Here is a 12012-nt window from a genome sequence, read left to right as displayed (position 1 = left end):
ATACATGAGAAATTTGAAATAAACTAATTTATAATTTATATAATTGTAAAAAATTATATGCTTTAATATTTACAATAATGTTCAACAATCAACTAATTCTAATTCACAAAGCGCGGATCAAAATCTAATTATTAATTATTTGAAAGCATTTATTAAATGAAACTTCAAAATAAAATGAAGTTGAAATAACAAATGATTAAATCAACAAAATCATAATACGAGTCTAAATTATCTTAACTCCTTAAAAATAGTTTCATTTAAAATAAAAACTAAATCAAATAAACTAAATTTAATAAAACTATAGAAAATGTTTTGAAACGCACAAATGAATTTTTCAATACAAGAGTGTTGAAGATATCAAATATTTTATTTAAACTAAAAAATCAGTGTAAAATAAGTTTAACTTTGGTTTAAATATATAAAATCATATTACGGGTTATAATTATTTAGAGTCTTCTAAAATTTAGTCATATTGAAAAGAAAAAATAAGTCATATAAGTAAATTGAAGATAAATTTCATAAAAATTTAAAATATATAATTTATCAAAAATCATAATTTTTATTAAGTAAAATAATTTTCCAACAAAAAATATACTCGCCCTTAAAAAGGGCGGGTCAAAATCTAGTAATATATTAAATGTTTAAAAGGAAAATTCATCTTTTTATACATTGGTACTTTAGCATAATCAAATAGTTGAATATTCGACCCGCATATTAATGCTTTTAGAGTCGATGCAGCTGCTACTTAATGTGAATAAATTCTTCAGACTTTGGACGTAAAGTATTCGATTAAATCAATAACTTTTTCTTCTTTTCTCTTTCTTACTCTCCTAATTAGTAAATGGCCAATCAACGATCAATCAAGGCATAAAACGACAAAACTACTAGCAAATCTTAGTGATCTACCCTCTTTGTACTGCAACAAACGAAAAGAAGAAACATGGGCTCCTAAGAAACATCCATTGAAGTGTAAAGATCATAGAACTCAGCAGGAAACATGAAAACTAGACAATTACAACAAGTAACAGAACAACAATCTCCTTGAACTTTATATATTTATCATAACTAATAAGACTTGTGTGTTTATACCCTGGCTAACTCCACCATATCTCCCGGTAAAACTCTCTATGTTTTTCTCTTCTTTCAACAGCTCATAACGGTGCAGTTGTAAACGAAATTAACCGACTGTTTCTTCCCAAGTAAATGCCACTGTGGTGTACCATCACTTGTAACCCATGAGTTAAGCTCAATGAATCCTTCACCTGGAGCTTTGGGTCCACCAATCACTATAACCTGATCCCCACAAGCTCTAAACGCTAGACCCCAACCGTTCATCGAACCGGCTTGCTTAGGTAAACTCCCAACTTTTACCCAAACCCGGTTCTCCTTATCATACTTCCTAACCGCCATACCGGCATGATCAGCCGCGTACAGCTGATCGTTCACAACCGCTACAAGCGGTGGAGCCATCCCAGCAGCCGCGGACAATCCGTTCCCCTGGTTAGACCTCGGTGGAGACAAATCAGGAATCTCTCTCCACTTCCTCGTCTTCAAATCAAACTCTTCACCACAAGTCAAAACCTTCAGCTCGTTCCCTTCCCCAACACCAATCCCACCAAACACATAAAACTTCCCATCCATAAACACACCCGAACACATTTTCCTCCGCTTGTTCATCTCCGGCAACACCGACCAAGTCTGATCCTCGTAGTTATACATCTCCGCCGTATCAAGAATCCTACCGTTGGAATCACAACCTCCGGCTAAAACCGCAATCTCTCCGTAGCTAGCGGAGGCGAACAAGCATCTCGGCATGTTCATACTCTTCCCGGTAGACCAAGAGTTAGTCAAAAGACTGTATCTATAGATTACGTAAGAGCCCACTTCCCAACCAAACACAAGCAAATCAGTTCCGACAGCGAGGGACTCTTTGTCTGCGTACCTAAAACATTCGTTCTGCGGCATGCTCGGCAAACGCATCCACCGTTTCGACCTCGGGTCGAAAGCTTCCCACTCGTTGAGATGGCACGAGAAGTACACCCAGTGCTCGAGCGTCCCTTGTACCCTCCTGAGTCTGTAAATCTCTCCGGTTCGAATGAGATTGCGCAAGCTTCGACTCACTGAAGCAATGGAGCAGTAGTCAGCTCGTGAGCAACGAAGCAAAATGCTGATGGAGTCGTCTTTGTTCATCCCTGGGATTAGCGAATCAGAGTCCGAAGATCCGTTTTCTCCTCCGTTGCTGTTGTTGTTGTTGCTGGCTGAGCATTCATCATCTTCCCCTCCGTCAAGAATCGAGAGCTCACCATGAGTCTTTTTCTTGCGGTTACGAAGATCAGTCTCGTCGCTGTTGAGAAAACGGCGTTTGCCAGAAAGTGAAAAGCTCCATTGGGTTTCGTTATGGCTTGGCATGGCGAAAAGCGTTGAAACCAGACAAGAATCTCGTGGTCGACCTTCGAACATCTTTGTCTGAAAATCAAGAAACTGGTTTCTTCTTTAGATTGGGTCCACCGTCCACCTTTTAACCAAGAACAAACACAAAGCTGATTACATTAGCACAATATAACATTCTCGTAAGAACAAGAGAATTGTAATAGAAGAAGAAGAAGGAGATGTTGCTGATTGGTCGGACGATGAGAAAAAAAAAATTAAAACTTAATTAACTAATATTCTCTCTCTATCTCTCTGTTTTTTTCTTTTTCATTTGTCTACCTTTCACGTACCTAAAGGCTTAAGCTCCTCTGCAAATCAGAAGAAGCAAATGTGATTTGTAGAGGAAAAAATCTTTAGTCTTGTACAAACTTTTTAATCTGTTTTAATAATATTTATCTAATTATTCTGTACTGTTTTACTGTTTTAAGCTTGTAAGCTAAAGAATAAATATTTAGTAATTAAACTCAGGTTTTTGTTTTTTCTGATATAGGATTTTCATAAAATTCAGGTTCTTCGCTACTGAACAGAAGTGTAATCCAATACCTTGAATCTAACCATGCTATTGCTTCAATCGTACAACACTGTTTTATAAACTAAGTACAAAACTAATGAAGTACAAAACTCTCATTACTTTTTTTTGTAGGAACCTTATTTCACTGCGATAGAGACAACTGATATTTATAAAAATAATAAGAACAAAAATCAAAAAATACAATACCGAAACAAACGAATGAAGAAAAAATTGCAGAGTCGAGATGGTTAATCTCTTTCCTTAAATCTTTAAACGTCCCGTAGTGTGACGGTTGCATAGCGCTCAGATTCCCAGGATACAACTGCAGCATTGTTTCTGTTTACCATCACCGAAAACAGAATCTATCGACCCTAGTTTTGTGTTGCACTCTCAGACTCAAGAAATAAAAATACTAACATGACTATTCAATATAGGAGAATGTGGTTTTTCTTTTTGGTGTTGGATATGTCTTTTTCTACATTGCCATGAGGCTTTATATAGAAAACAATGAGAAGCACAAGTTTCATTTTTTAACATAAAATGAAACCTCCCATGGTGCACTAATGGAGTCTTTATTTCTTGTCATTATTATGTGAATTCATTTCACATTTTGACCAAGAAATTAAAGAGTATAATTATTACTATTTGACTCATTCAAACAAAATAATATACTTTAAATGGATTTCTTTTTTATATTTTATCAATATAAAAAATCACATATATTTGGTTTATAAGATTAAGTTAATGAACATGAAGTCCAACTAACAAATCAAAACCCAAATCCAAATATCTAATGTGTATATTTGTAACTTTATACAAGTTTCTCAAATCACACACATTAGACCTCCATTTCTCATTCACACTAAATCTATTTTTAGCATATGAATACATTGCCTAAAAAAAATAGTTCCAACATTTTTTACTTTCGATTTCATCAATACTTTATTATCAAGAAACAGTTTATAAATTGCGATCGCACTCTTTCCTTGGGACATGGTGGTGCCAGAATGTGGATGAATTGTTTATTCAATTAGTTGCTGTTAAGAAAATCAATAGATTAAAGTTTTTTTTTTTTTTTTTTTTTTTTTTTTTTTTTTAGATTAAAGTTGGATAAGGACGAATATAACGTAACACCGGCCGGTTGCTGTTTTCCCGGCGATTATGCGACGGAGCCCCCAAGTTTTGCGGTCAAATAAAGACCTGGTTCGACACGTGTCATCCCCCCTCCAGAAGCCTGACTTCATCAGTTATTTTTAGCTTATACTTTTGGCTGCATTAGTTAAACAGCTGGCTAGGAACAAACTCGAATAGCCTACGGGCGAGAGTACGATACATACACCTGATGCTGCTGGGTCCCACATGTATAAGACACTCGAAACTTAATGGACGTTAACGTTATTTGAATACAGCGGGATGTAATGTATGATGTTATTGAATGGACCCCTATTAGTTAACGTTTGGTCACGTGAGTCATGACGATGATCGGTTTTACACCTAACCATTTGACTTTCTGTTGGAAACTCAGAACATAGATCCATGGTTGGATTCTGATTTAAAGATAGATATAAAGGAAGTGAAACACTATTTTCATGTTGAAATCTTTCGATGATTTGACTAATTTTATATGTACTCATGCTTAATATAAGGTAGAGCAGTTTTTCAACAAACACGAATATTGTCCAGACAAGCAAGCTATTGCATAGTTGACAGAACAAGCTATTGCATAGTTGACAGAATTCACATTCCAAATTTCGCATTCCAAATTATATAATAAAGAGACATCCCCCTGCCCACACACACACTTATGTATGGTATATGCTTTTTTTTTGTTTAACTTGAAGGTCTCCTGGCCGAAACTCAACTAATTCTCCAAGGAAGATAGTACTGACAACTACTCCAGTCTTAGTTTTTTTTAACGAAGCCTAAGATATAGTTTTTTGTTAGAAAGCCTAAGATACAGTTTCAGCTAAGAAAATGACAATTTAATTTCTTGTAGAATTCAAATTTAAAATCGACATGTTTGCACTTTACCCCAAGTTTTCTTCTTGCTATCTTGCTAGCACCACTTTGTATGGTAAACGTTTAGGTTATATATGATATCATGTTCTCTAACAGTGACTTTAGCAACCTACTTTTCGTCCGTGGGAAACTTTTGGTGAAGTTAAATTGACGATGTAGCACATTGCATGATTGAAAGCTTTCCAACAGTTTTTAAAGAGTTTTGAAGTTTAATGTAGTTGATAGTCTTTATACCGTTGATTATGGATCATGAAAACATAAGTGCCAGCTGTGACAGGACGAGAGTAACACCATTTATTAAATCGAATTGGGATATTGGAAAAAAGTTCTTTAACCATATCAAACAATATATGTTTAAGTTAAGTTTTTATGTCATGAATTGTTCTACAAAATTTCTTGTAAAAAAAAATTTATTTTCTTAGTATCAGTAACAAATTTTAAGAAATTCAGTTTGGAAACAAACTAAATTCTCAATGATGTTATTATTTTTCATACTTTCTATTTTCTTGTTTATAATAAAATTATAAAACCAAGTGGTAAAATTATTGTATGCTGTTTGCTTCTTTTAAACATGTTTCATTCTAAATTATACCGGAATAAATTGAATTCGTTTAGGTAACTTTGATATATATATATATATATATATATATATATATATATATATTATATATATATAGACTAAAGTTTCTACTTTTCTGATATTAGATTTTGTTAACTACTATTATATATAATATTAGTTATATTCAACATGCAATTTTTTATTAAAAATATTTATAGTGGTATATCACAAGAAAATGAATAAAAAGGTAAATATATAATTTCTTAAATGAAAACATAAAATTATGAAACATTTGTCCTTTTATAAACATTTTGTTAAAAATAAACTATATGACTAATTTGTACTAAAATACTACGATTTGTTTGTTTGAAAACTCGTTATGATTTCTATTCAAACACATGCCTTAAGATGTTTTCTGATTTGAGTCTTCAGCCTCCGTCTAGTATTTTTGATTTTAACCTTCAACTTTTTTTTGGAACAAGTAACAACTATGATGTAGACAAAGAGAAAATGAGAATTTTTCTTCGACAAGCAAAGACTTGCTCTGTATATATATTTTTTTTTTTTGAGAATTAACTTGCTCAATTTTCACAAATAAAAGTGTATCACTACTCGACTGTTGATCGTTGAATACAAAATAATGGATGGAATTCTGTACGTGAATATAATTCAACGTTTTCTTAGAACATACAGAAATGGCTTACTCTTTCAACACGCATGAGAGTGAGCAAGTATAATGACAAATTTGAACAATATTAATGGTATTAGCCTAATAGGAAGCAGTATGCAGAGAAAATGAATACGAAGTTAAGTAAAAGTTGTCCAAAATGAAGAAAAGGTCAAAGATAATAAAAATGAGACTCTTGGTTTTAGTCACATGTCTGACTCAGCATCTGACTCTCGACGCTTAAGTTGGTAATGGCCCCATCTCATTCTACCCGCTTAAGTTTGGAAAAAATGCAAGGAAATAAAGCACTAACATTTCTTACAGAAGTAGAAAAAGTAGTGTAAAAGATAGATGATGGATAATATCTCATCTTTATTTCATACAAAAAGAAGGAGACTAGTTGATCCGAGTTCTTAATAGCTTCGCACCCAAGCCAAAATATAGGAGTGAAAAAGTAGTATTAGAATTTAGAACCAATTATAGTACACATAAGACTAAACTCGATTGACTATACAATTAATAACAAAATCGAAAGATATACAAGTGTTCAAAAAGAACCAATTTAACGAAACATATAAGTTTGTCAATCGAGTTTAGTCTGAGAGTCAAATTATTCTAAACATGTTTTATGTATAATTTGACTAATCGTTCATATTGTTTATAACTATGGGATAATTAAAGGTAACCAAATGTTTACACGATCGGATTTGTAAAAATAACGATGTAGATAACTGTGTGAGTAATGTTACACGTCACGACTTTGGTTTATGTATCTTTACAACTTATAGTTATTCAACTCACATGTTATGCACCTCACAAACTCACATGTATATATATGTTCTTTCGCTTAACACAGAAAGTCAGAAACAGAAAATCATTGTCACCACACACTGATACACATAAATACGCACACGTACAAGCATGTACACACATACAAGATAGCAAGAATGTAAGAAGCAGAAAGCCAGTTACAAAAAAGAATGTAAGAAGCAAGCATCATGTGATTTTATAGCCTAAAAAGCATAATGTGGTGACGTGTATCGGTTTATAGAAAATCAGAATTCTTTGGAGGATGAGTGGCAACCCCACTGAGGAGAAGAAAGGGAGTGCGCATCTTTATAGACAAATTTAGACACACTTTATTAATCATCTTTATAGACAAACTATATTTAGTTTTCCCTAATGGCGCATATCAACTATCAAAACCAAGTTTACAAAAAAAAAAAAAACTATCAAGTCCATGCATGCTGATTAACAAGTGTATAGAATCTATTAATATATCCGAAAACTTGTCTCAGTATTAGTTAGACGTCATTTTCATAAACCGCGTTTTATCTTATGGTTTACAAGTAAATGGAAATACTCAAACGCTAAATGGTGTTTATTTATAAAATCGAATTTTAGAAAGACGTGTTGCAGACTTGCAGTGATTGTATACGTGCGGTGATAAACAGATCTTTCCTAATAGAAGCATCCTTTTATTGTAGATATATTTCTAACCGTGTGCATGTATGCATCTTATAAATTGAAATATAAGGTTGCTGGTTGCATCGAATTGAATATATAAAGAAAACAATTGGATATTTTACAATTTTTTGAAAACAATTAGCAGTTTTTCGCTTTTAGAAATGGATATGTTTCCGTTGCACCATGGATGTGCGGGAATCATGTTCTTCGAGGCGTGCATTAACTATAGATGTTGATTGATGTAACTGAAACCTAAAATCTCTCAAAGTATGAATCTGGGCCAACCCAAATTCCAAACACACGAAAAAAGGAAGACGAACAAATGCTTTTGTTCAGAATTCAACTCATCCAATACCCACACGCCGTCACTTGAAGTTTTGCTCATTGTTTTAAACACCCAATTGCGACTAATTGCCGGGAAAGGTAAAAAAAAAACTGAAAATATTTCAAGTTATTTGTATAAATTATTTTTAGATTATAGTTATACCTCAGTGATGTCTAGTTCGATGGTTAATGAGAATCATCTACTTCTTTGGGATTGTCATGGTTCGCCAATCTTTTTATGGTTCATCAAAATCATCATAATTGTCAGATTCATCATAGTTGAGAGGATTCGCAATGTTCATATGTTTGTATAAGTTTTCTTTAAATTAACATTCACTGATTTCATCGATTTCATGGGATCGAGATATTCATAATAGAATTTATCTTATCATTTTGGCTGTGAGTTTTGTCATATTGATATCAATTATACTGAAATTGTTTGTTAGCATCTTGAGTTATATTATTACTAAACAACAAGATAACTGGGCTTAGATCCGAAAACAAAAGTGACAAATCTATAAATTAATAATATTGAGGCTACATTATATTTTATTAATTTATGGAATCATTAATTTATAACAATTCAATTTCTAAATTTTATGTTTAAAAATAGTTTTTACAAGATAAGAAAAATATTAATCATACAGTATGTACATCAATTAAATTTGAAAATTTTCACTTTTCATATTGGTTTGTTATATTATTTGGGTATATATAAAATATGTTTCTTAAAATAGAAATAATTTTAGATATAATTTTACTAAATATTATTAAAAGAAATGTTAAAAATATATTAATTTTATTATGAATATTAAAAAACAATACATGGTTTTTTCTGTACTTATATAAAAATGTATTTAAATTATTAAATATGATTAGTAAGACCATATATTTACATAAATCTATTTGCGTGAACCGATCCAATTCAAACCAAATAAATTTATTATTTAACTCTAAACCAAATAAATTTATTATTTTATCGTATTATTGATTTATTGAATAGCAAACTATCAAACCATATATAAATCCCACATTGACAAGTGATGACATTTATACGATCCTTATGATTTAACAAAACCCAATTTTTTTTTTCTGGATTCAATCAACCACACCTCTAAATTTTCTAGTTGAAGGGCTTGCTATAAGGTAAGCTACATACAAAACATTAGGGGCCATACTAAAACATTTTGGGCCTTTAGTTAAACAAACAATAGGCCCAGCTCAAATATCGTCTTCAACGGGAAACACCCCGACGAACAGAATTTTCATTGCCGGTGTTGACTTTGATCAGATCGGCGACGAAAATGGGAAACACGAGAATCTCCATCTTCATATTGGCGTGTGTAACCTTACTCTCCTTAGTCAAAGCTCTTTCTCCCGAACCAGAACTTGGCTCAGCTCGTGTCGTCTTCCAGGTTCATTCCTCCTTCTCTGCTTACCAAAATTAGATCGCTCTATTTCGGATTTCTCTTGTGAGAAGTTGCATCATCTGTTCTGGGTTTCTAGATTCTATGATCAAAATCTCAACTTTGAATATTTAATATGATGTGCAGACTAGTTATGGGGATATCGAGTTTGGGTTCTATCCCACGGTTGCGCCAAAGACGGTGGATCACATCTTCAAGCTCGTTCGTTTAGGTGGATACAACACTAATCATTTCTTCAGGGTATACGACTTAAAAAAGGCTCAAGCTTTGGGTTTGATTTTGCATTCTCTTGGCCAAGACTGGTGTTTAAGTGTTTGAAGTCATTTTGCAGGTGGATAAAGGCTTTGTTGCTCAAGTTGCTGACGTGGCGAGTGGAAGATCAGCCCCGATGAACGAGGAGCAAAGGAAAGAAGCTGAGAAGACTATTGTTGGAGAGTTCAGTGATGTCAAGCATGTCAGAGGTACTCTTTCCATGGGAAGGTATTTTATGCAATTGGTTTGTGTCTATGAGACTATGAGTGTTCCTTATTTGTTGTGTGCTCATATCTCTATGGTCTTTGTTTTTAGATATGAAGATCCAAACAGTGCACAGTCTTCATTTTCAATGCTTCTTGGTGACGCTCCTCATCTTGATCGTCAGGTCAGCTATAGCTAATTCAAACTTGAGCTATACGTTTATCTTGTCTAGTAATGATATTAGTGGTATTCGACAGTACGCAGTGTTCGGCAAAGTAACTAAAGGTGATGAAACATTGAGGAAGCTAGAAGAAGTTCCTACTCGCCGTGAGGGGATCTTTGTAATGGTACGTCTCCAACACTATTAGTCTTATTTTTTTTTTGTTGGTTGGTGCGTCTAGTATATAGTTGCCTTTTTTTACTTTCCCTTTTGCAGCCGACGGAGAGGATCACAATTTTGTCGACATACTATTACGGTAAATGCAGTCAAAATCCAGTTTGTCTGTTTGTTAGCTTAAATATATTTTTTGATAACTTCGTCTCCTGACGTTTGATGCTGACATGGGACAACACTTCAATTATGGTTTAACTACAGTCCATAAAAGAGAGATGTGACTGTAGCCTGTATTTTACTTTAAATCAGGTCATTCATGTGTACCACTACTAGTAGATAAGACTCTGGATATAGATAGCCTTTTGAACGATTGATGATGTTTTGGATCATAGTCAAATGATGCTACATGGAACTCACGGGTTATTTTCGTTATAATCTTGTTCTTTTAAGACACTAAGATGGAGAGCTGTGAAGAGGAGAGATCTGTCCTGAAAAGAAGGCTTGAAGCATCTTTTGTTGAGGTCGAAAGACAGGTGATTTGAAATGTCTTATAGATCATGTTTTTTTTGATGAGAAAGCTCGACACTTTCGGTGAAACCGTAACATCTTATGGTCCCTTGTTTTTTTTTTTTTGACAGAGAATGAAGTGCTTCCCGTGAATCTGTGTTAATGACTTTTTTTCTAAGTAAAGAACTGTTCATAACAGAGCCTAAAACAAAGTTAAAGCCGACATCTTTGTTTCATTTGGTGTAACTCACGATGCTAAGACACATATTCATTAGTTTTTGATCTAAGCCGCTGTCCGTTTGTCCATTTGGTCATCTCGCTGTAGATGATCTTTTTATCTTCTGATCCATCCAATAGATCTATCTGAATATTATTTTGACTATTTCTATTTGTTTGATCATCTCTATTTCTATCTAAATAATTTATATATTTTTTTTGTCTTAATTTTATTTTAAATTTTATGCTTACTATATCATAAATAAATAAGTTTTAAATTAGTTTCTGATTACGAAAAATATGATTTTTTTCAGTTTTACCAGGAATTTTTTTTTTGTTTAAACAAAGAATAACTTCAATTCACAGTGTGAAAAAACGGTTGAGAAACATTTGATCATGGTTTGTCATTCTTGGTCTGCAAAAACTGATTCAACCGGGACAAAATCCCAGGTTCTGAGCACTAAATAGTCAATTCTGATCTAGTGTGAATAGCTCCTGAGGAGAATAGCAACAACACATGTGCTCTGCTTTTGTAGCTCTTCTCCTTCTCTCTCTTGAAAAACAAGGCATGGGCTCTCAGGTCTTTCCCTTTCGTTGACTTTTGTCTCTTCCTTTTTCCTCATTTTTGTCCATTTCCTCTTAATTTTCATCAAACCCTGTTTTGTTTTTGTCTGAAAATCCAAACATTGCTACCTCTTATGCATTAAAGGAGGTGGCTTGTTATGTCTGTTGTTTAGGGTTCTTAGGAAAAATTATACCCAAAAACTTAGGAAGAGGTCATATGATGGTTAACTAGACGTTTATAGCCAATAGGTTTAAACACAAGTGGTGTATCGGGCGGCTCTATATTGGTGTGACAACTTTAGGTGACCCACAACAGTACTTGTTTAGCCCATTGGTAAACTTGCAACTACTAGAAAAAAAAAAATTCCAGGGTTTATACAATTTAATAGTCTATTACCAAAATAATCAAATCTGACACGTGGTCTGATTCATGTATCCACTTTATAGATCAGAATCACATCGTTTTCAATTCCATTACCAATGTATTTGCAGTGTCAAGTTCTATGAGTGAATTTGTTTTAGTTCACATCT

General features: G+C 33.3%; 2 protein-coding genes across 5 annotated transcripts; one reads left to right on the top strand and one right to left on the bottom strand.

Moving 5' to 3' along the window:
* Window positions 1-882: 882 nt before the first annotated feature.
* On the bottom strand, window positions 883-3436 carry LOC108809231 (F-box/kelch-repeat protein At1g26930-like). 3 transcript variants are annotated; one of them, XM_057010627.1, is made up of 2 exons: window positions 3149-3436; window positions 883-2515 (listed from the first exon to the last, which is right to left on the bottom strand). In XM_057010627.1, the coding sequence occupies exon 2, from the start codon at window positions 2458-2460 to the stop codon at window positions 1144-1146; it is 1317 nt and encodes a 438-aa protein (XP_056866607.1). In that variant the 5' UTR covers window positions 2461-2515; window positions 3149-3436; the 3' UTR covers window positions 883-1143. The 3 variants fall into 3 exon arrangements, with proteins under 3 accessions (XP_056866607.1, XP_056866612.1, XP_018436879.1); XM_057010632.1 differs by lacking the exon at window positions 3149-3436 and adding an exon at window positions 2974-3142; XM_018581377.2 differs by lacking the exon at window positions 3149-3436 and adding an exon at window positions 2721-2932.
* Window positions 3437-9208: 5772 nt separating this feature from the next.
* LOC108809211 (peptidyl-prolyl cis-trans isomerase CYP23) lies at window positions 9209-10988 on the top strand. 2 transcript variants are annotated; one of them, XM_018581358.2, is made up of 8 exons: window positions 9212-9392; window positions 9531-9644; window positions 9736-9884; window positions 9972-10044; window positions 10118-10207; window positions 10297-10336; window positions 10645-10727; window positions 10833-10988. In XM_018581358.2, the coding sequence occupies exons 1-8, from the start codon at window positions 9282-9284 to the stop codon at window positions 10851-10853; spliced, it is 681 nt and encodes a 226-aa protein (XP_018436860.1). In that variant the 5' UTR covers window positions 9212-9281; the 3' UTR covers window positions 10854-10988. The 2 variants fall into 2 exon arrangements, with proteins under 2 accessions (XP_018436870.1, XP_018436860.1); XM_018581368.2 differs by lacking the exon at window positions 10297-10336 and having other exon boundaries at window positions 9209-9392.
* Window positions 10989-12012: the final 1024 nt, after the last annotated feature.

This window comes from Raphanus sativus, chromosome 1, assembly GCF_000801105.2.
Source record: "Raphanus sativus cultivar WK10039 chromosome 1, ASM80110v3, whole genome shotgun sequence".
Lineage (NCBI taxonomy): Eukaryota > Viridiplantae > Streptophyta > Magnoliopsida > Brassicales > Brassicaceae > Raphanus > Raphanus sativus.
The sequence above is the reverse complement of the archived record's forward strand: the minus strand, read 5'-3'. Positions and strand labels throughout refer to the sequence as shown.

What these genes read in the sequence shown, in the direction of transcription:
- LOC108809231 (XM_057010627.1), bottom strand. Translation starts at nt 2,460, where the DNA reads ATGTTCGAAGGTCGACCACGAGATTCTTGTCTGGTTTCAACGCTTTTC.
- LOC108809211 (XM_018581358.2), top strand. Translation starts at nt 9,282, where the DNA reads ATGGGAAACACGAGAATCTCCATCTTCATATTGGCGTGTGTAACCTTA. An exon ending in ACACTAATCATTTCTTCAGG is followed by an intron (nt 9,645 to 9,735) that starts GTATACGACTTA and finishes GTCATTTTGCAG; the next exon opens with GTGGATAAAGGCTTTGTTGC. An exon ending in TTTGTCGACATACTATTACG is followed by an intron (nt 10,337 to 10,644) that starts GTAAATGCAGTC and finishes TGTTCTTTTAAG; the next exon opens with ACACTAAGATGGAGAGCTGT.